This window comes from Chiloscyllium plagiosum, unplaced genomic scaffold (assembly GCF_037043375.1).
Source record: "Chiloscyllium plagiosum isolate Xiang-an unplaced genomic scaffold, Cpla_swu_hap1 HiC_scaffold_27, whole genome shotgun sequence".
Lineage (NCBI taxonomy): Eukaryota > Metazoa > Chordata > Chondrichthyes > Orectolobiformes > Hemiscylliidae > Chiloscyllium > Chiloscyllium plagiosum.
The window spans coordinates 71,389,488-71,414,264 of record NW_028270165.1 but is presented as its reverse complement, the minus strand read 5'-3'; the positions used below and the strand labels follow the sequence as shown (position 1 = coordinate 71,414,264).

Here is a 24,777-nt window from a genome sequence, read left to right as displayed (position 1 = left end):
TTTTTGGTGAACTGTTGAAATAGTATAGAGTAGACAGTCAGAAACTTTTTCCCCAGGTACAACAGAGTGTTACAAGGGGACATAAATTTAAGGTGAAGGGTGGAAGGTATAGGGGAGATGTCAGGGGTGGGTTCTTTACCCAGAGAGTGGTGGGGGCATGGAATGCGCTGCCCGTGGGAGTGGTGGAGTCGGAATCATTGGCGACCTTTAAGCGGCATTTGGATAGGTACATGGATGGGTACTTAATCTAGGTTAGAAGTTCGGCACAACATCGTGGGCCGAAGGGCCTGTTCTGTGCTGTATTGTTCTATGTTCTATGTTCTATGTTCTAAAAGCCATCTAGTTTGGCACGTGATGAACACTGAGTTTTCAAAATGCATTAGAGGCATGTGAGGATGAAACATGCAATCACACTCTAATCATTTGAGGTTGCAAGATTTGCACTATCTGTTGTGCTAGAGAGCACGCCGCACATTATTATGCATCCGGCCAGTTGTGCCCTTTGTGAACAGGGATATGAGCCGCCATGATAACATTTACAAGCTGTGTAATCAGCAAAGTTAATCGTTATTGCTGTTCCATTTCAATGGCTCAGATGGAAAAAAAGAACGGTGAGATTTACAGACAAAAATTGACCAGAGGAATCGGGCATTCCCCACTCTTGTCTCCACACAAAAAGACAGACTTTGACAGCTTCACACGGAAGAAGATATTTGTAACGACCAGTGCAGGGACCATTCGGACCTTCATCTCCTGTGGGTTTTTTTTCTCTCTCTCGTGCACAATCTCACTATCTATCTCTCTCATACACAAGCTCACTTTCTTTCTCTCACATAGGCATTCTTATTATCTCTCTCTTTCTTGTATGAACGATCAAGATTCGCTTTTGTCTGTAAAGGGATCACGGGATATGGGAAGTGGGTTGCATGAGCGCATTGATCTCCATGATTAGTCAGGGTCACATTGGATAGTGGAACAGACTCGAGGTGTCGAATGACCTGATCCTGCAACTATTTTCTATATGCGTATATTTCTACTGGTTCAAATTAATACCGAATGAGTTACTTTCCACCACATATTATGCAGGGCCGGCACATTTATCCTATTGATAGATGCATACGCACATGAGTACATTTTTGAAGGTTTTTTTTTCTATGCAAAAGTGAGGACTGCAGATGCTGAAAACCGGAGTTTATATCAGAGTGGTGCTGAAAAGCACAGTAGGTCAGGCTGCATCCTTGGAGCAGTAAAGTCGACGTTTCGGGCAAAAGCCCGTCATCAGGAATGAAGGCAGGAATTCTCCAGGATGTCGAAATACATGGGGGTGGGGGATGGGGCTGGGGAGAAGGTATCAAAGAGTACAGTAGGTGAATGGGTAGGGATGGAGGTGATAGGTCAGAGAGGAGGGTGGAGCAGATAGGTGGGCAGGGAGATTGGCAGGGAGGAGAGGTCATGAGGACAGTGCTGAGCTGGAAGGTTGGAACTGATGGAAGGAGGGGAAATGAGGAAACTGGTGAAGTCCACATTGATGGACTGGGGTTAATGTGTTTTGAGGCGGAAGATGAGGCGTTCCTCTTTTTCTATTCCTAGCTACCAGTAACTTTGTCATACATTCCAGATCTTCACAATTCGCTGCATGCAAGTTCGCATTCTCACGCCCAGTCAACTGTTTGGCTGTGATCATTCTACCCAGTCATAACAGGGACAAATATTTTCCGGCTAAGTTCTGATAATATAGGAGTCTCAGACTAAATGCTTTGATTGAAGATCGGCATTTCCACCAACGTAATGGAATATGTAAAAATGTTTCAGTTGGGCGGATGATTGTTCAGTGGTTAGCACTGCTGCCTGACACTACCAGTGACCTGGGCTTGATTCCACCTTTAGACGACTCTCTATGTGAAGTTTGCCCATTCTATTTGTGTCAGTGTGTCTTTCTCCACACTGGTCTGTTCTCCTCCCACAGTTCAAAGACGTGGTTGGTTAGTTGGATTGAAAATGCTAATTTGCGTTAGTGCCTGGAGGTGTGCAGGCTAGGTTGATAGCTTTTGACATTTGAAATACAGGGTTCGATGGGGTAGCAATGGGTGTGGTTGGGATGCCCTTTGGAGAGTTGGTGTAGCCTCAATGGGCCGATTGGCATGCTTCACACTGTAGTGATTCTAGGATTATTCAAGTTCATTTATTTTCCAGTGTTCTTTATATTGCCATTACTGAACTCAGCGGGAAAAGTACCGATGAACAAAATGGCTGAGATACCTGTTGTATGGTGGAACCATTTTCAATTGTGTGTATCAGGTATCAGAATAAATTGTGTTGTGGCTTCAGATGCAAGACAGAAATGGTTAAAGTGCTGCAGTTTGTCGATTCATCGAATTTTGCAAACAAAATTTAATATGAGCTTTCCCGAAGTTTCATTTTCAGAATCTTTTGATGGTATCATCAGAAGAATTAGTTTTTGTGTTTCTTATTATAACTTGCACCAAAACAATAAAATAAGGAATTGCGGATGCTCAAGATCTGAAACAAAGCAAACCTTGCTGGCGAAGCTCAAGACATCTGGTAGCATTTGTGGGGAGAAAGCAACGTTATAATTTAGACTCCCGTGACTGCTCACGTGAAATCAATGTCAACTTTCCGCTCCATTTTCATATACTACAAATGTTGGAACTTCAGTGATTCCAAGCTCAACTTGAGCATGAACAGTGTGCAACAGGCTGAGCGGAGACTTTAACTCTCACCAATATGTGAGACACTTAAAAAATACTTTAAAGGTACTTGCAAAGGAGGACATATAGTTTCTCCTCATTATAACATGGCTTTCATTCAACAAAGAATCGCAGACATGCAAAGTTTTAGTGATTGAACGTCGACACATCGAATTTCTCAAAATTCTCTGCACTTACTCCACAGCCATATGAAGAGAGTAGATGGGTCACCACCAGGAGTAGGAAAGGGAACCGGCAGGCAGTGCAGGGATCTCCTGTGGTGATTCCCTTCAACAACAAGTGTACCGTTTTGAAAACTGTTGGTGGGACGAGTTACCAGGGGTAAGAAATGAGGCAGAGGTCTCTGGCGCAGAGTATGTCCCGCTTGCTCAGAGTGGAAGGGGGAAGAGGACAGAGCTTTAGTCATGGGGTACTCCATAGTTAGGAAGACAGATAGGAGTTTCTGTGGGAAGGAAAGACGCTCACGATTGGTGTGTTGCGTCCCAGGTGCCAGGTTTCGTGATGTCTCTGATCCTATTTTCAGGATCGTTGGGGGGGGGGGGGGGGGTGGGGAGGTGGAGGGAGGGGTGCAGCCCAAGTCGTGGCTTACATAGGCACGAACGACATAGGGAGAAAGTAAGGTGGGGATCTAAGGCAGAAACTCAGGGAGCTACTGTGGAAATTTACAGTACAACAAACAGTTGTTATCTCTGGTTTGTTGCCCATGCCACGTGCACGTGAAGTGAAAAACATGGAGAGAGCGGAGCTGAACACGTGGCTGCAGGGTTGGTGCAGGGGGAGGGCTTTGGATTCTTGGATAATTTGAGTTCTTTCTGGGGAAGGTGGGACCTCTGCAGACAGGATGGTCTTCACCTGAACCAAAGGGCTAACAATATCCTCAGGGGGGTGGGTGAAATTTGCTAACGGTGTTTGTGGGTGTTTAAACTAATACGGCAGGGGTACGAGAACATGAATTGTAGTTCCTGTATACGGGAGGCTGAGGGTAGTGAGGTTAGGGATAGGATTACAAAGTCCTGAGGGGTACCAGCAATCAGAATGTTGGTTTAAAATGTGTGTACTTCAATACCAGGAGCACCCGGAAAAAGGTGGGTGAACTTGCAGCATGGTTTGCGACCTGGGATTTCGATATTATGGCTAGAGGAGGGCCATGAAAGCCATGGTATAATGAGGAGAAACTAGATGCCCTCCTTTGAAAGTACCTTCAAAGTATTATTTAAGTGTGTCATATATGGTTGTTGTAGATTCCAGGATTTTTATGTTTCAGCAAGAACAGAAAATAGGCGGGGCTGTGACATTGTTTATCAAGAGTTGTATTACAGCAGCTGAACGAACGTTTGAGGACTCACCACTTGAGGTAGTTTGGACTGTGGTGAGAAATAGGAAAGGAGAGGTCACCCTGTTGGGAGTTTTCTATAGGCCTCCGAATTGTTGCAGGATGTTGAGGAAAGAATTGCAAAGATGATTCTCGATAGGAGCGAGAGTAACTGGGTAGATGTTATGGAAAACTTTAACTTCCCCAATATTAACGGAGAATACGAACGTACAAGTAGATTAGAAGGGTCACTGTTTGTTCAATGTGTGCAGGAGGGTTTCTGTAGACAGGCGATCGAGGTGCGATGCCATATTCGATTTGGATCTGGAGAATGAACCTGGCCAAGTGTTAGATTTGTCGGTAGATGAGCACTTCGGCGCGAATGACTACAATTCATTTATGTTTAGAATAGCAATTGCCAGAGATAGGTATATGCAACAGGGAACGAGCTATACCTGGTGAAAATGCAATTATGATGCGATTAGGCAAGATTTATGATGCATAGACTGGGGAAGGAAATTGCAGGGGATGGACACTCTTGAAATGTGGAGCTTTTTGAACAAACAGCTACTGTGGGTCTTTGATCAGTGTATCAGGCATGGAGGTAGTTGTCGAGAGAGGGAGGCATGGTTTATTAAAAGCAGTTGAAACTGTTGTCAAGAGGAGCAGGAAGGCTTATGTGACGATGAGGTGTGAAGGCTCAGTTAGGGGGCTGAAGAGTTACAAGTTAGATATTAAGATCCAAAGAGAGAGCTAAGAAGAGCCAGGAGGGGACGTGTGAAGTTGTTGGCGGATGCGATCAAGGAACACCCTAAGACCTTCGATATGTCTGTAAGGAATAAAATAATGACTGGAGTAAGATTGGGTCTAATCAAACAAAGTAGGGGAAGGTTGTGTGTGGAAACTGACTAGATCGGGGAAGCGCTTAATGGATACTATTCGTCAGTATTCACATTGGAACAGGGCAATGTTAGTGAGAATTCGGAGATATAGGCTACAAATTGGATATGATGGAGGTTTCAAAGTGGAGGTGTTCGCAATTTTGGAAGATCTGAAAATAGATAAGACCCCAGGGCCGGATGGGATTTATCCTCGGATTCGCTGGGAATCCAAGGAGGAGATTGATGAGCATTTGGCTTCGATCTTTAAGTTATTATTGTGGACAAGAGTAGTGCCAGAAGACTGGAGGTTAGGAAATGTTGTTCCCTTGTTGCAGAAGAGGAGTCGGGACAACCCTGGTAATTATAGAGAAGCACATGTGATAGTTACTTATCACGGGGAGGATCGAGTGTAATAATTCTTTGTTGAGGTGTCCTTTGTACTTAATGAGGAGCCCGAGAGCCTGTTTTAAGTCCTCTCTGTTGCTGACACACGTAGTAATCTCTGAACAAATTGATGTCTTTTATTTCCAACGATGTGCTCATGCAATGAAGGTTGGGGACAGGTGAAACATTACGTTAGACAAATAAAACAGAGTATCACGGAAGTTATACAACCTTGAGAAGCACTTATCCATCGAGAAGCTAATGCCACAATCAACAAGAAAAGATAAATGCAGCACAGAAGAAGGCAGTTTAACCATTCAGATCGATGACAGCTCTGCTAAGGACCAATCCACTCAATGCCAAACTCCCACCTCAGGCAGTATGAGACGTTTTCGACAATTGGGACATTAATAAAATATATATAATTTCACAGCACAATTGGAAACCGAGCAGCTTGGCCATCTCTGACTGGGAAAATAGCCATCAAACCGAATTACATTTCCCATCATTTCCCTAATTCGAGTGTGTTGTTCAGTAAACTTGGAGGGTCAGGACTTACAGTCTATATCCCCTTGCTCAGTGGGTTAAACACTTGTGCCTGCATTTTGATTTCAGCCACCGAGATCCAGAATATGTGTAGGGTCCAGGATAAAAACAAAAACCCAACTAATTCTCACAATACCGGTGAACAGTTCTCAATAACTGTTAATCTATGAACCGGAGTCACTGATGTCGCAAGCAAGAGAAATACACCCTTTCAACTATTGTATCCACGCCCCTTACAAACTTGAACAACTCCAAGAAATCTCCGCTTTAGCTCCTCAGCTTCCGAAAACAACGGGTCCCTGTCCAATCTTTCTTTTCCAGTCCTAACTAATCCTCATAAATCTCCTTGGTGCCCTTTCAAAGGCCATTCCTTCATTCGACACTGATGTGACACGTACAATAACAACCAGGGCCTGGTGCGATGTTAACAAAGATGCAAATTTAATTGCGTTTTTTTCAACACAATGAAGAAAAAGTCTCAATCAAGACCCTTTGGATTACAGGCGACTTAGTCGTTTAATAGACTTTGTCCTAGTCCACAGATATATTTTCTGGGAAACACAGAGGTGTATTGTTCTGATCGCTGGATAATGCCTTGAGGACTTTGTTGGAACTTTTGATATACTTATAGAGATAGATTATCGTGCTGCATTTGGAGTCACACTTGAATGAAGGCGGCAGAGTCGTGGTTTTGTCACTGGATTGGCCATCCGGAAGTTAAGACACGAATGCTATCGAGATGTGGGTGAATCCCACCACGGTGAAATTTGAATTATGTTACAAAGTCAAAAAAAAACGACAGTCTTATGGCAGCCACGTCACCAAGGTCGGATATCACTGAAGGACATACTATTCAGGAACGTCCTTCATGAAGCAAAGCTGCTTAATCACTCAGTGTGGCCGACAAGTGGCATATGATATGTTACAAACTACCCTTTGAGATGGACGGGCAGCAAAGAACAATACGGCCAAGGATGTTTACATTCCATTAAAAAAACAAAGTCAGAGTAGATGACTGTCAGGGCACTTACTTCTTGAATATTAATTTCTCGAACAATTCATGCAGGACGATCCTGATGAATTTCATCTTGGCCTTTGGCTCCTGTAGCAAGTGCATGAAATTTCGAATTAATCACTATAAATTAATCATTAAAAGGGAGATTCGCTTGGAACAATGAAACAATTTCTTCACTGACCGTGTGTCAAACTTCTGGAACTTCATTCCCCTCAGAATTGTGGGCGTGCTTACTCCTGAAGTCTTCAGTCGTGGACGCAGGCTGCTCACCAGCACCTTGTTCCCTGAAATTAGTACTGGGTAATAAATGTTGGCCTCACGAATGACTACCACAGGTATATTGTTATAATATGTTTGTTTTTCGGAATTAACTGTGATAGTGTAATGTTGGGAGATGATCAGCCGTGACTATAGTTAATGCAGAGCTGGCTTTTAGGTGGAATGTCCGGCATGATTCTATTGCTGATATTGGCCCCTCACCACTATGATTTCTGGCGTTTGCTGAAAGAAGAGATCTGCAACAACATAGTTTGATCTGGAAAGTGAAAACAACTGCTCTATTTTCTATCGTGTGTCAATACTATCAGTTTGAAAGGTTATTCTGTCCTGGGCTTTGTTTGAAGAGACGTTGTAAAGGCATAGGTTCAGGACAGCATTCGGGAGAGGTCTTAGCTAAACAAGGTAAGAGGGCTTTAGGTTTTTTTAATGAAGTTGGAAGAATGGAAGCAATGGGAGTGACTAGATCTCACAAACTATGTTTTCTAGGTTTTTTTTTAGTTTGATCAGCCAGAAGCTGTTTGCGGTCCAAGAAGACCCGAACTCTTCAATGAGCTGCTACTTTCTCTGAAATCCGTCTTGATGTTGTTTCCTCCTGTATTGGAGACTGCATGTAAGAACCTGTCTTTGAATTTACCTTTTTGCCAGAGGTGCGTTTAGAATACGATATAATAGATCAGATCAGAATATAATAAAATAGATTAAAATAGCATATTCTTTATTGCATTGTATACTCCATTTTAAGACGATAGTGGAAACGTTTTAACCTGTCTGCCTTCTTATGCCGAGATCTTACTTCCAAGTACCTCGGTACACATCCTGCATACAACAGAGCAATAAATATAGCTGCATTAATTTACAGGGTTTAAAAAATAAGTTGAACAAAGACTATTTAAAGGGTTGACATGACAGCAAGGTAAGATATTTCAAATACACATCACATTGCAGCAGCTTAGCACAGGGTGCCCACGCAGATCTCAATCTCACTGCCGTCTCAGCTCCGCTCGAAGACTCCAGTCTGCTTCATTGTGCCACTCAGCTGCTCCAAGGTAAATTCGAGTACTACCTTCCCCAGCCAGTCTTGGGCCAAAACTCGCTTCTTACTTGCGGCTCCAAAGCTGCTTGCTCGTGCCATTCTGCGACTCATAGCTCACGTGCCGCTCCGGGACTTGCAGCCCATGAACTGCTCCAGAGATTCTGGGTTTTCGCAGTCCACGTGTTGTTTCAGGTTGTGCAACCCAGGCGTGGTGTCAGGACTCATTGGTCTGGTATGTGCTGCCCATGCCTGCTGCTGCTCCATGATTCACTTTTGTGGCGAGAGGAGAACAAGAAAAAAGACAGAAAAGAAAAGAAATAGAAAGAAAAAGAATTGGTGGGGTAGAAGACCTCTCGCAGGAGCATCTTACTCTGCCATCATCTTGCCACGGAGATGTTATCGAATTTATTGCGTTATGACAATTAATTAGCAACCGGTACTGCACCTATTTTTCGGTTATGGTTTTCAATAGTTAAGCTGTTCTAAATTCTGCTTTCTTTTTTGTGTCTATTAACTACAGTGTTTGAATAAATTGTGTTTGGTTTAACCTCGTGTTGGCGGACCAGTCACATCACATCTGGAACAACCAGTTCGCATCTATCTTTAAAGTAAGAAAATGTTAGGTTCTAGGCTCCATCCCTAAAATATTTTCAGGGGCTCTGGTCTAATCCATAATAATTGGAAAATTTGGAACAAGGAGTTGACATGACAAAAATATTTCAAAATATGCATACGTTCAAGACGCGAGTGTAAAAAATCCGTATTTTATGCACAGGTGAAGAATAAAGAAGGATCAATGCAGCAGTTCGATAACAGGACAGTAAGAGAAAGAAATGTTTTTGTTATCGAATCGCATCAGAGTATACACGTCATTGACAGTGGAGTGCATGGAACTCGTGGTGGTGATGCCAGGAGAAGGAAAATTAGAGTAGGGGCAAAGGAATAGAAGAACAGGATGCTTTGGTGAAAATGGTTTGTGATGGTTAGGGAGTGAAAGGTTAGTGTAAAGTACAAAATTCTGGTTGATGGTTGATTAGCCCGCCCCTGCCTTGAACATCTTACATCATGTAAAATTCAGAGGTTCGGTTAGCACAGCGCAGAATAAGACAAATTTTCTTTGTCCGGTATTTCAGTTGTATTGGACGCAGCAGATGCACTTCCTAGTGAGTAACAGTAAAACCACAACAAAGCCTACAGAAACGGAAACAAACTGAGCATTTTGAGTCCGCCAGGCAAGTTCTCACGATGGTGCCCAATCTCAAACAAACCAAGGTAGGATTGAACTAAGTTAAAATAAAGTTAACTTTCAATTCAAATAAAGTCGAAGTGGAAAACTCCACTCACATGAAGGAGGAATATACCTCCCATGACGATTAAAGTAAACAAATGAAACGCATAATTTTTGACGATGGAAACCCAGCTCAACCGAATCTATCCTTTTCACTTGATTTTCAAATAAGCAGTAATAAACATAGTTTATGCTTTTCCATAAAATCCTGTTGGAAAGTACTTTTCCATCTACATTTAGACTAGGGTTTATTTTTCCCGAAGGAAAAAAACCTACAAATACAAATTTAAAATCAAATATTCATGCATTTGTCATATTGTCATTGTTCCAGGTCGTTCAAGCTGTGATACAATTATTCCCAGGAGTCTTTCTGCTTCCTTAGAATTCGACAAATTTGAGCAGCCACTGCGTTTGTCCAGTTAATTCTATAAATGTCCATTGAATCTGCTTTCTCCATGCAGTACTTGTCTAGAAGAGAACAAATGCTCTAGCGCCTGGACTAATTCTTCAATAGCAGTCAGCAAAAATGCAGAAAGTAATACCTGAAGTTAATTTTCACGAAATTACAAACTTATTCATATAATTATCACCTTTCCGTTATGTACAATGGATTTCCAAACAATGAATACAGTCTCTGTGCTGCAGCCCTGTTTCACAAATTTCCCACATCCCGCAACTGCAAACCACTACTTTAGTTTGTACAGCTCTCTCTGTTCATTGTATTGCTGTGGCTCCAAACCTCAGCTTGTTTACGCTTTTGTTCAGGTCTCTTCGTGCTCTGTATCACTGTGTAATACTCACAAGTATGTTTATGTTTTTGTACAGCTCTCTCCATGCGCTGGATCACAGTGTATGCTGAGCGCCGACTCAGTGCACAGTAATACGCAGCGGAGTCAGTCAGTTGTATTGTGGAGATCTTTAATCGACTGATTTTAGCTGCAGAGTCAATATCAGCAGAAATTCTTCCTCCAGCTGCATTTTCTTTATTTTGTTCTCCTGAAGTGTATCTCTGTAGCAGGTATTTCAGAGCCTGTACTGAGAACTGACGGTACCAGTAAACTGTGTACTGGCAGAATCCTGAATATTTACAGCTGAAAGTAACGGTGTCGCCTGCAGCAGAGGTTGTTAGAGGAAGACTGAGGGACACCAGGGACGGTGAATCTGTGGAATTAAAAAAAAAAGTTTTTCTTATTTTTTTGCCCACTGACTATACCAAAAACCTGGTAGTGGTGTAAACAGTTCGACTACTTAAAAAGACAAAATCTTAATTTGACGCAGTCTTGAGATGTCTTCATCATAATTAATAAAACAATGTCGAGATGTTGCCATTTCTTGTTGTTGACACAAGGAAATTTGATGAGCTGGCTCAAATGCCAGAATGTGTTAGGAGATTTCAGAATCAAGATCAAATTTCAAATGGTAATTAGAAACGTACTACAGAAAGGGAATGATTCCAGGCGAATGGGAAAAAGTTACAGACTGGGAGCATTCGTTGTTTCTTTAGAAGCATCTGCACCTGTACTACGGAACAGTGGCTAACCAGCTGGGGTGCCTTCTTTTATCGATTTTATCTCAAATCTTCCTGTGCATTTCAGTTGAAATGTGCATGTGGGAAATATTTTAATCCGTCATTATCCTCCTCACCACGAGGAGTACCTTGTAAATTTGCAAAACCGACAATATCCCCCGCTGTGTTCCATCACTACCTTCATTATGATGCAACAAAACGTGATAAAACGTATCAACACTGAATGGCTAAGATGGACAGTAGGTATCTGCAGGCCACAGTATCCGGCATAGAATCAAAGAACAGTAATGGCACAGCGGAAGATCGTTCGGTTTGGCGTGTACATGCTGCCTTTCTGAATGGGAAGTTCAGCGTGTACTCGCCGCCAGCAGCCTGACACATTCTTAATTCTTGGATAATTGCGCAATTTCCTCTTGAACACCTGGATCAAATTTGTCTTTCTTGCCGTCTCAGGAAATACATTCCGTGTGATAACCATTGACGTGAACTTAATTTTGCTGAAGTCGCCATTGAATCAGTTATTAGTTCTGTTCAATGTGTTAGTTTCAGTTCTCAAGCTTTCCACCAACTGGAGCAGATTTACTTTATCTGTTCTGTCTACACTCATCCAGATTTAGTCATCTGCCCCAAGCAGGAACGGTGCGAATGCTTTGCAGAGGGTACAGAAATGTTTGCCAGGATGTTACTTGTTATGGACGATTTTAGCTTGGAAGAAAGTTTGGGTAGACTGAGATTGTTGTCATTGGAGGGCAGGAGATTGTGAGATCCATCTGATCGGCGTTTATAAGATTGTGAATGGCGTGGATAGATTGAAAAGGCTTTTCTCCAGGGTGGATGGGTCAATTGCTTAGCGACACAGGTTCAAAGTGCGAAGGGGAGAGTTCAGAAGGAATGTGCGAGGGAGAGGATTTCCAGATTAACGTTGGCAGAGGAGGAGACAGAAGCAAGCACAAGACCGGATTTTACGGAGCTGCTGGACAAATATAGCAAGAAGAAGGGAATTAAACGATACAGATCCTGTTTGTAAAGGCGGTGTCAGTATGGAATGGAGAATATGTGTCAGCGCAGGCTCAGAGGACTGAAGGTCAATTTCCGTGCTGAATTGTTATTTGTATTCCGTCTTTATTTCCTCAAACCCCTCTTATGGAAGTAAAATGGCCCCACTTTCTTCAATCCAGCTCCATTAGCAAACTCCCTGGACCGTGAAATAATTCTTGCAAATGGTTCTGAGTGCTCTGTCATTCCTTGACATCCGTCCTAAAGAACGTTGCCCAGACTCTGGCACAACGATCGCGTTGGTGTCAAAGCGTGTTCTACAGATTTAACACAACCTAGTTGTTTTTTTTTGGCCCCAAATCCCTCTTAATAAAGCTTATGAAGCCGTATGCTTTATTTTTTAACCTCTCACCACAGTTTCATTACTTTTGGTATGGTTGCCAACTTTCTGCGACAGTCCATGACCACACTGCTCTTCCTGTTCACTTCGCAAATAATTGCCATTCTGCAAATCAGGGAACTAATTCCCCTCGACTTCACTTTTCTGGCAATTGCTTCAAATTATTTCATTTCGTTTCAAAAGCAATACCTCTCACTTCGTGATATTTGTTTGCTATTGAACATCCCGTGAATTCGTCCCAAACTCCCGCAATTGGCGTTTGGATTCAGTCAGTGACATTTACACTGTGGTTTCAACGTCACTGAGGACTAGATTCTCATGATATCAAGGTCATCAGTTTATTCGTGATCACGTCTCTGTATTTTCTGGCAAAGTGTGCTCTGAAATCTGCATCATATGGCATCTTTACATTCGGGCGGCTATGTTGGCTGAGTGGTAAACACTGCTGCCTCACAGCACCAGGGACCCGGAATGGTTTCCAGCCTCGGGTGACTGTCTGTGTGTAGTTTGCACATTTTCCCCGTGCCTTCGTGGTTTTCCTCTGGGTGCTCCGATTTCCTCCCACAGGCCAAAGATGCACAGATTCGGTGAACTCACCATGCTAAAATACCTATTGTAGTAAGGATTGTGAAGTTCCACTGTAATCATTGGAATATAGGGTAGGAGAATGGTTCTGGGTGGGTTATTCTTTCGAGGGTCGTTGTGGACTTGTTGGGCCAATGGTCTGTTTCCACACTATAGGAATTCCAGGATAGGAATAGTCCATTTGGAACAATTGTGCGCTGCAAATACCTCCTTCCTCCCGAACTGGAAGAAACACGTTTCTACCTGTTTCTTGTTTCCTTCTATTCCCTTCCATTTTCCTATCCCCACTTTGCAACGATACTGTCATCACATTGAAACATTCACTCCAACCAGTCAACGTATCAGCCAGCTCCACACTCTGAACTGTCTCCTTATGAATGCAAACCTCTGAATATATCTATCTGTTATGTTGGCACTTCATGTATTGACAGAGCTTTGTTCTGGAGCGATTTACAGTTGAACCAATATCTCCACATGCATTTGATTCAGCCTTTATCCGAAGACTGAAAAATTTCTATGAAACCTCTTCATACTGTCGACCTTTGCGAGAAGGCCCAGTCTTTTCAAACTTTCCAAATCACGCGTAATTCTGCTCAACCGTTTACTCAGTGGTGTAAAATAAAATCAAAGTTGATGATGCAAAATGCTATGATATCTGAACAGGAGAGGCCATTCCTCCATTTATTTGGGCCCTAAAATGAGGGATATTAGGGTGGCCCGTCTGTCTTCACATTATGCCCCACGCTGTTTCCAAATACACTGAGCCCTTTTGTATTCAAACATCGATCAAAGTGTGGATTACATATCGGATCCCTTAAGAAATGGATACGTTTTAATTAGATATGGCTGTTCTTTTATAAGTTATATTTAATGTAATACAAACGCGTACAATCCGATGGTGGCCATATGCGGAGTCAAAGCAGTGTACAGCCCAGAAACAGACCCATCAGTCCAATTCATCCATGACGACCAGATATCCTAAATTGATCCAGTCCCATTTGCCAGCATTTGTCCTACATCACTCACAACCCTACCGATTTAAATGCCAATCAAGCTGCCTTTTAGTTGTAATTGTGACATCCTCTGGCACTTCATTCCATAAATTCACCAAACTCAGCATGAGAAAGTTAACGGTTAAGTCCCTTTTAAATCTTCCCTCTCACGTTAAACCCACACTGTCTAGTTTTGGCCTCCCTTCCGCTGTGGAAAAGAACTTGGCTATTAACTCTATCTATACTCCTTACCATCTTATAACCTTCTGTAAGGTCAGACCTCAGCCTTTGATGCTCCAGGGAAAACAGCCTCAGCCTTTTCAGTCTCTGCTTATACCTCAAATCATCCAAGTTTTGCAACGTCCATATAAATATTTCCTGGGCGCTTTTAAGTTTCACAACATCTTTCATATAGCATGGATACCAGAATTGAACGCACTATTCCACAACTGGCCTAACCAATGTCATGTACATCTGCAACGTGGCCTACTACCCCCTACAGTTAATGCACTGACAAAGAAAGGCAAGCACAACAAACGCCTAGTTCACTGCACTGTCTGGCTGCGACTTCAATTACATCGAACTGTGAACCTGCACTAAACAATCTCTTTATTTGGCAAGGCTCCCCAGGATCTTTCCACTGAGTATACAAATCGGCTCTGAATTTCCCTATTTCCCACTTTCATCTAGTCTAAACTCTGTCTGCCATTTTTCTACCCGTCAAACCATCTGATCAAGTTCCCGTTGTTCTCTGAGATAACCTTCTTCCTTGTCCACGACATCATCAATTTTGCCGTCACCTGCAATCTTACTAACCAAACCTCCTTTATTAACATTCAAAAAGCAGTTAACACAGCACCGATCCTTTTGGCACACCACTGATCAAAGTCCCCCATTTTGCAAATCAACCCTCCATCACCACCCTTTGACCAAACACCAAATCCACTTGCTCTGAAAGGAAAAAGTTGAAATGAAACACAATGCCTTAGCAAACGCCTGTTATGATGGGTATTCCGCCTATGTATTTAGAAAAAAAGGATACATTTGGACTGATCCAGCAAACGGAGGATATAAATGTGTTCTGTTTATGCGATTCTTGGATAAATCAGCTCAGAGATATGAGAGTCTTGTTCAAGGGTGGCATGACCTCAAATTGAAAAAAAAAACAAAGTGAAGATACATCTGCGACATCTACAGTGACAAATGGAGCAACATCCTGAAACCAAACATTGCACAGAAAAGACCTTGTGTCCGGAATTCGGAGAAGACTATGAATTGCCAGATTGAAACTAACTATTTTATCGTGCACGGGCATGGTCTCGATTCTGGTTCAAACCGTTAGATACTGCTTTGATTGCCTGCTTTCTAACAACTGAAAAGTTAACAATAAAGGTGAAGTTGCATTCTCTTATAATTTGACTGTTTGCGCTTTGCTACGAAATTCGAGATGCCTGTGGAAAATAAAAAGTCAATACCAGTATCTCAAACATTAACATTCACCGTGGGTGGGTGCTTACAGTTACTCCTTTCCGTCTAAAGGAGGAAATGACCGAAATTAGTGCTAATATTTAGGCAACAGAAAAAGTATCAGGAAAAATAAAGCTAAATTCAGTCACTGACTGTCCAATGGTGAAATTCTGCCAGGCCTAAAACTAGGAAGTCTGAATCCTGATCTCTCATTTTCTGAGATTTGTGCCCCTCCAGGGGTCTCAGACCAATCATTACAACGAAGATGCCTTTTCTTAGTTCCTCATTCCTCATTCCCATTGACAGGATCAGACAGAAATTATTTACACAGAAGGCTCCTCCTTGACCCCGCTCCTGTGTTCACAGTAACGCCCAATGCAATACGTGCCAGTGGGAGTTAGAGGTTTGAATCAATTTATCGCAATTACAATTCAGAGTGAGAGATTGGGATGATGATTGTATCATCTGATGCCCTTTTAGACCAAGGATGCAACAGATTGGGTGAACTGAACCTGCTCTCGATTGCCTCGGGTTTGACTCCCAGACGTGACTCATCCTGAAAATTCTGCTCTCAAATCTAAAATTGTGATGAAAACTTGCCTTAGAACACGGTTTGTTTTAGATGAAATTGTTTTGAATAAATATAGATCACAAGAATATAACGAAAGCAAGCAATTTCCGTACTGTGTTGAACATAGTGGTATTTGCCGTCACTTACCGGCTGTGACAGTCACCACCGTCCCAGATCCATCCACTGCTTCTTCGGACGTCCACAATGACATCGTTCTCGGTCACACTCGTGCAAAAACTACTGGCACATCAATCCCTTGTGTGAAAATCACCAGTCTGCTCTGCTTGATTATTGAGGATATTTGAATCACATCACTCGATTCTGCATTTGATATAATATGTCAGGTCAAGTTGTCTTTGAGGAAATTCTAAAATGGTTGAGACACGGCACAATAACCTGAACTGGAGATGAACTCTTCGCAGAAATTGAGAATAATGTGAAAAAACTGAAAAAGAAATCAGAAAGCATAATCACACCAAACCAGGCCGCAAAATTCTCCTAATGCATATGTGGCTATGGATCTACAGAATATTGATTGTAATTGTGCAAGATATTTGTTTAAGTCTCAGCCACTGTGAAATCCCATTAAGCCACACAATGTTTCTCGTCAGCACCAAATCTCCTGGCATGGTCAGAAGTGAAAGTTTTGCTTCATCTGCGGCTCCAGGTCCCAGCTCCAGAACTGGATCCAGTCTGCTGTCAGTGTCTCCTGAAAGGGATTAGTACTTTCCCACACCATAACACTGACGACGATCCCACAAAAGACGACACTAACAGACACCCTCAGCATTTACGAAACTCAAAATGATAACAACAGCAATCCAGTTTTACTATAACCAGGACTGCGGAGTAGGCACTGAGAAGCGTAAATATGGGATGTTCAGGGCTAATGGGCTTCGGAATTTGATTTAGTTCTGTGATAATCTGCAGAGAGCGTTTTGGTATGGCGGGTGGCTGAGTCAAATCACTGTGGGTTGTATGGTACCAAGCTTTACAATAATACGTGGCAGTGTCTTTCACATTCAGATTCTGAACTTCCAGTGAAAATGTCTTTTCTGCTGTATTTGTCCTCACAACAAATCGTCCTCCTGACAAGATCCGCTCTCGTTTGGTTCCAGTCTGTGTTTGTCTGAAGAATTCGCCCCGCTTCAAAGGAGATGCAAAGAAGCCACCATAGAAAACGCAGTTGATGTTGAGAGACTGGCACTCTTCCTTGGTGTCTGCTCGTGGAGTCTGTACCACTGACTGACAGAAAGATCCTGGAAATTAATGGGAGAGATATAAATCCGCACAGTGAAACTGAACCAGATGCAATTTCTATGATTTCTTCATGGATTCGGGGAACTTTGCACTAAATGTGTACAATGTCAGATTGTTCGGTCCGCACTTACTTGGCAAATAGACACACAGTGTAAGGACAAGAAGGAGTCCCATCGTGCTGCTTCCTCGTGCAGCAGATGATTTGCACAGTCTGGAAGGTGAAGGCTTCTCGGGGAGACGGAAGCTCCTAGCTGGACTGAAATACAGCAGAACGATCAAGTTTATTTGCAAAGGCCACTGCCCTTGTTCCGGATGTGAAATCCCTCCTACATTACTCTGACGCACAGGGGATGGGTTTGGTAGCTGTTCTGAGAATAGAGGCTGCCGTCCTACGTGCAACTAGAGAAATGAGCTGGGAAAATGGTCATGTGGTTTCATTGATGTTGTTCTTTGAGTTTGAAATGTTGGTCGAGGACACTGGGAATATTACACATACTACAAGACCTCACTCACTAAATTCTGTTGCAGCCAGAGACTCATGAACATTCCCCTGGACTGGGTACCAGGATTTTGGTTGAACACCTAATCTGGAGGAGCCCACCTCAGACTCAGTTAATCAGAATCGGTCCATCCCTTTAGAATCATGTTCAAATATGAGATAACCCAGTCGAATTATCAGTATCGTGGAACACAATACGGAAACAACATCAAATTTTCATTTTAACAAATATCTCGTACGAATTTACATTTTGACAGCTGGATTCCGCAACTTAAGCCTGTTCTGACGTTCAGAAATATCAAGACTTCTCTGAATCCTCTGCTTGTCAGAATTCCCATAGAATCCGAGTTATAGTTCACGATTTTTTAAAAGCAAGAATGTATCTAACTTTGCCTTGAAAATATTCAAATACCTGTTTATCATGCCTTTAGAAAAAGAGAGTTCCAAAAGCTCACAGTACTCTGCGAGGAAAGAAATAGTCTTTAACTTTGCCTTAAATGCTCGATTCCTCCTCCCCATCATCCTGGGATACAGAGTTCTAGATTCTCCTACAAGATAGAACTTTCTTTCCATGTTTACTCTATCAAAACTCTCAAGGTTTTGAATGTGCCAGTCGAATGGGCTTTTTCTCTTCTAGCTTCAAATGGACAAGTCTCAACTTTCCATCCTGACCTCACAAGTCAACCCACCCATTCGAGACTGAGGTACAGTATAAGTTCAGAAAACTGCAATCAATACATTCACACTCTTCTTAAATAAAGAATGCACTACTGCGCATAGCACGGCAGATGTATTCTCTCTCTCTCACACACAGACACACACACAGACACACACAGACACACACCGAAAGTATTCCTGAAGCAGTACCTTCCTACTGATGTACAAGTTTCTGTTCAGAATAGAACGGGAGAAACTATTACCACCGGTAAAATGTTCGACAGACAGGAGCCACAGATTTCACAGCGTGTGCGCCACAAGCAACGTGGGAGCCACCAACCCCGAAGCAGCGAGTCGGCCACGAGCCCCAGAGCTGAGTGTGTGCTGCAAGGCCTGGAAAAGGTGAAGGAAGCAGTGCGGGCTATCAGTCCGTCAGCAGCACCGCCAGTAAGCAGCCACGGTGTACCATATAGGCAGTGAGTATCAGGCACACACCTGTACAGGGGAAGCAGACCAGGACGTACCCTGGAGCAGTTGATTGTCGGTATGAAGAGGAATGGGGCCGAGATCAGAACGAGGCTTGCTGTTGGGTGCTGGAGTGGGATGTGGTACGTTCGTTCTGATCATGCGCTGAACTGCAATGACGCAATATCTATTTGTAATTTTAAAGTTATTTTCATCTCGGTTTAGTAGTGCAAATACTTCTATTTCTCTGCTGGATTCAAGAATTGTATTGAAGCACTTGTGTCAGTAATATGTCGCCATAAGAAGGCAGACATTGGAAAAGCTTTTCACTGTACTCTTTCAATGTGCACGTGACAATAAAATGATATTCTAATATTCCAATTTTGCAGCAGGCATATTGTGAAAAAAAGGTAATGTGAGGATGAGATAAATGATCTTTTCACACAACTATCCGCACTGTTATGGGTGAATAGCCAATAATGGGCTGGAGACAGGCTTAATTGTGACATTCAATAAGGCATTGAAATATTGTAGATCGAACAAGTGCGCAGGTCATGTGTGGACTTTTCATGAATTTGACACTAAGTTGCTGAATAGCCCCCTCTGACAGAGTAACGAAACGTGAAGCTATGATTCCGTGAATTCCATTGGTGAAAAAGCAGAATATTCTATGAACTTTGCTAATTATTTCCTGCATGTCAGTAGTAACTTACCATACGTCATAGACTGTGACAAGCTTCGGTATATCAGAGCTCTGCAACTCTCGCCATTTAGATAATGTGCTTCTTCTTCCTGCCATATCTGACAATTGCAAATAGTTACATACAATGCTCTATCTTCCAGTTCTTTCCTCAATTGCTTATCCATTGTTTAGATCTTAGTCAAATTACTCAGCTTCCTCCTCTTGTGGGTCACTTACATTTTCTCCAGTTTCACATCCTTGTGACATTTACCTCAATGGCCTGAATTTCAGTAACCCGGACTGTATTCTTCTGAAGCCAATAAACATGCTCCATGATTTTCAAAATTCACAGATACTCACAGGCAATCAGAGCATTGGGTCACACTTGGCAACTTGTTTCGATACGTCCCATCGCTGCCAATCTAGAGACCAGATCTGGATCCAAATGTTTGAAATTTATTTGCCTACTGAATCTTTATTGATAGGTGGACTGTTGTAAACATGAACTCAGCACACCCTTGCCTAATTAGTGACGGAGCAATTAGATGGCACTCCAGAAAGCAACCTGGCAGTCGTCTGACAATCTTCATGTTACAGCTTCTTTAGTCATTCACACAATGACACCAGAACATTGTCAGTACGTTGCAAGTTGTTTTTGCAGTGGCACAACACGAGAGGCAGTCAGTTACTTACAGGGGGAATGAAGACTGGTTGTTCATCCTGACATATTTTTCGGCACAGGATGAGTAGTTCTCATGAATAATTCATCTTGGTCACAGATTATGCTGAACCCTTCTAGTCTTATGTTGTTTTTGTTAATATCGTTATTTTACTTTGCAATTGGAATATTTGTTGTTTTCGTTTGAGACTTTCAACTGAATTCTCTTGTGTAAAAGTAACGTACTCAGTGTTCCTAATGTGAAAGTGCTAACATAATATTTCATATTCAAGAATTAATTCCATTCAAAGATAATACATCAAACAGAGGAAATGTATATCACTTAAAGTTCAAGAAGAGACTGAAATGATAATGTGGTGGAATAAAACAGTGGGATCATACTTAAATAATTTATTTGTGCTTCGCCATCAGTCATTTCCAACCTTTGTTTGAAAAGGCCACACTCCATCGGAAACAACAATACCAATTAGACTGTAATCCACTTTTGGCTATGCGTTTCACAAAATGGAACGAGTGAAATGTAACATTGCATGGGATTTCTATGCTATCTTTATATGCTATACCATAGTGAATACATATCTCAAGTGTATAACACAATTTTAAATTTTGATCCGATTTTGACTTTTAAGGCCACCCTTTCAAATGTAGCAATGAAACTGAGAAGCTGGTAGCTTAAAATTCAAAGACTCTGTCTCAGCAACTATCATGCCAATCTTTTGCAGAGAATATTTTTCATTTGCAATAAAATGTGAAATTTGTTTGTGTTTTCTGGCCCACAACATGTTTGTATTGGCTGTAATAGCTAAAATACATAACTTGAAAGACAAGGATAAAGTTTTACCAAATTAATTATATTTTCTAGAGACAAAACCACAGAATTACTCACAATAATATAAGAGTTTAGCATATACTTTTAAATAATATATTGTCACGTTGCACATATAACTTGAACAATCTTTTTTCTCTTTAAATCTCAACCTAATACCTTCAGCATGAGGGATAATATTATGTTCTTCCAAAAAATAAATTTCATTCGAGCAGTAGCTGCATTCATTTGTTTCCTGAAATAAATTTAATTAGTTCAAAGCATCGAAACAACAAATGACCTCCCTCGAGCCTACAATTATGAACAACAGTGTGAATTTCAGAGCATTGCAACGTGCACTTGGAGCGTCTGATAATAATGCATGGAATACCAGCAGCGAAGGCGTTTGACATTTATTATCCCACCGTCGGGCTATCGCGTTCCAGGTAAAACATTGTAGTCAGTTTACAAGTGAGAGTATCATTGTTTGGTTCGATCAATGCTACAATTTTACCTGAAGCACATTTACATGTTCCAATTTAATGTGCTCTTTTCTTTCCATTCCATGGCACGACTTCTCTTTCACAGCATCATTGACCAATATAACGATATTAGTTTTGCCATTTCAGCATTCAACTAATTGATTTTTATGGCCTTAAGTTTTTTTTTTGGTATGGATGCTGTAATTTCATTCGTTTAAACGTGGAATGCCTTCATTATGAGAAGAAAGCACGTTATCAAAGTGCTTTCTCCGTATTAACTTGATGCTACCTTCTTGTGATGGTGGCCGTTCGATTGTTTGAACGATGTCACTGATCCCATGTTCTACTAGCATAAGAGGAAATAAATGCACTTGCGCTCATTTAACGGACAGGGTCATTATGAAGTGATTTGATTACACTGATATCATATTTTAAATACAATCACAGGAATTCACTGGCAATGCTATTGGGGGTGAATTACTGCAATGTTCTCATTATTTTTGTGCAAATGCAACGTAATGTGGCATTACCACTGTCCTATGATGAACTGGCATAGTGTTACTACAGTTTACATGAAGTACCCTTGTGTTACTAATGCTGTGATTCCAGGTGAAAGACCATCCCGTTGTTTCTGTGCAAAGATAGAAGTATTGTGTTGTTTTGACTTCTTCAGTTTATAATAACATGCTGTCAGGATGCTGCAGAAATGCAGCTGTTTAGTTATTGCCATTTTGGCATCAATTCTGTGGGCAAATAGTAAATATCATGTAAATATCGTTTATTTCATTAGTTATTCCCTCTGAAATGATGGAATAATTACTGTAAATATCTCATTGATTGAGAAGATTGAAACAAATGACGAATTTTACAGGATTCAATGAATTAGTTTATTGAAGCTGTTTAGTTTGGCGTGGAGGTAGTGACGTGGAATGTTCAATTGGTAGGACGCTCTTTGAGTTCTCCCCGTCAGTTATTTCCAATCATCCAGGGTGACACAGAAGAAACTAGATGATTATTCGTTTAAGAGCTCAAAGTGAGAATTGTGTGCCACTCCACAATCACACTCCAAATTCAGAGTAACGCTTTTTGATATTCACTCACTCCATTTGAGGATAAACTTGAGCAAGTTGTTCTCCATCTTTTCTAACAGCTAATCATGTTACAATAAGGCTTTCTATGTGATCACTTTAGAACCTCAGTGGGCGAGAAAATGTGTCCTTGTTAGGTTCCAAACTTCTGACTTCTCTTTGTAATCTACCAAATCAGTGATGTCCGCAATGTAACCCAACATTCGTTTTCTCGTTTATTCGATGCTGCTGTGTTGATTTCCACTTATTTTACATTCCGTGTTTCTTCTACAGGTTTAATTCTATTAAAATACATTAACATTCTATTGACCTGACGTAACATAATTTATCTTTTAATGGCAGAATGATTATTTATGGAGTAAGGAATGATTTCTATCTTAGGATCACAGATTAATCAATGCCCTCAACACCGTGTCGTAGAAAACGGTCCGGGCATTTGGTTGGAAGTTGAACCACTAACGGTCCTGTACTCTCTTAAACACGCTCAAATATCCCTCTTCCTCTCTCTTGCTCTTTCTCATTTTTTGTCATTCTCTTTCTTTGTTTATCCCTCTTTTTTCTCGATCAACTAACTAATTCAGTGATTGCACTCCATGTTTCTAGTTTAATCATTATCAGCTGATTTCCTTGGTTGTGACATGATAATATCTGCAATGTTAGACGGGTTGCTATAATTTATTTTCAGTTCAGTTTTCTTTTTAGTAGACGCCAGCAGTGTCGATTTTACATGAATTGTTCCAAATTTTGACAGTTATGCATGGTTAACGCTCGTTTTCAATTTTTAATTGACTGTTAGGCCTTCCATTTAAGTAAGTGGGAATGAAACATTGCACACAGAACTGATTGCATTCTTTGATCTGAGCAACGTTAAACACCAATAAGCACGTGCTTCCGAATTTAAAATGCGCATGATTTAATGAAGTAATACAACTATACGTGAGTTGCTCATGGATGTGGAAGCAGAGCAAGTTTAACACTTTTAGAATCCCTTCATTATTTTCTCAAACTCAATATTTTCCATGTGATTCTCTGAGCATTTCGTGATTTTGACCGTCGATCTTTCCAATGGGGAATAATTTTGCAGTAGATTGTAAGATTGAGCAAATTTCACTCTTCAGAAAAATGGATCTTTTTTCTTTTTAGTTTCCAAATTTCTTTTGCTTTATTTTCCTATTTCTCATTAGGAATACATTTCGATAATACTTTGTCAATATGACCATTATAGCATTTATAATCCTTCATTTCAGATTACACATAAAATTTCGATGCATTTTGTTGTATGGTGTTTGTCATTATATTAATTTGCATTCATATTCCGATGGTCTGTTTATATTCAAATCAGGAATCATAACATCCTTGCAGTGCAGATAGAGCTCATTCGACTCATTAGGTGTGCTGTGATGCTTGGCAGACCGAGACACCAAATCCCCGTAAAACCCACATTCATCATGGTTAACCCACCTAGCCAAAGGTTTCCTGGATATTATGGGATAATATAGCATAAGCAATCAAACTAACCTGCAAATCTTTAGACTGTGGGTGGAAACTGGAGCACTTGGAGGAAACCCACGATACATCGTGAGAATGTGCAAACTCGACACAGGCAATCAACCCAGGCTGGAATCAAACACGTTTTCTTGGTGCTGTGAAACACCACTATGCTGCGATGCCGCCCTAAGGCAAACAGTTTGCATGTAGAAATAACTGCCCAAATGTTAATTGGTAATTTCAAATTCAAGCTCATGTCTCAAACGTATTGATTTCATTCAAAACTTTGTAGAACAGTTCTCGTTATCTGCTGATCTCAGACGCTCTTACTACTCTGCTTTCTACATACATCTATACATGTTTCTCTGGCAGATAACGTTACAGTGATTGTGATCCTTTCCCAAAGAAAATGCGGTCTTTCTATTTGTATCATTTATTACCTGATGTTCATGGCGATGGCAGATCTCCTGGTCGTGGTAACTGCTGTAATGTTAAACAGAGTTGCTGGAATTAACTTCTCAGAAACCTTCTCGTTCATCACTCCAGTGTGTAGTGTCCATGATGCAATCCTCTGCACAGCTACTGATTGTTCAGCATGGTTGATGGTTACTTTTACCATTGATCGATTTCTGGCCATTGCTCGTCAGAAGATGAATATGAAGTACT

General features: G+C 41.4%; 1 protein-coding gene across 1 annotated transcript; it reads right to left on the bottom strand.

Moving 5' to 3' along the window:
- Positions 1-10,158: 10,158 nt before the first annotated feature.
- LOC122546502 (uncharacterized) lies at positions 10,159-17,440 on the bottom strand. The gene is made up of 4 exons (XM_087975407.1): positions 17,398-17,440; positions 16,975-17,265; positions 16,154-16,192; positions 10,159-10,628 (listed from the first exon to the last, which is right to left on the bottom strand). Exons 1-4 carry the CDS (start codon positions 17,438-17,440, stop codon positions 10,159-10,161), a joined length of 843 nt encoding a protein of 280 aa, XP_087831533.1.
- Between the last annotated feature and the right edge of the window lie 7,337 nt (positions 17,441-24,777).

Excerpts from the sequence above, each read along its gene's own strand:
- LOC122546502 (XM_087975407.1), bottom strand. The coding sequence starts at position 17,440 with ATGGGACTCCTTCTTGTCCTTACACTGTGTGTCTATTTGCCAA. Across the intron at positions 17,266-17,397 it reads ACTGTGTGTCTATTTGCCAA|GATCTTTCTGTCAGTCAGTG; the intron begins GTAAGTGCGGAC and ends ATTAATTTCCAG. Across the intron at positions 10,629-16,153 it reads GGTGGTGACTGTCACAGCCG|ATTCACCGTCCCTGGTGTCC; the intron begins GTAAGTGACGGC and ends TTAATTCCACAG.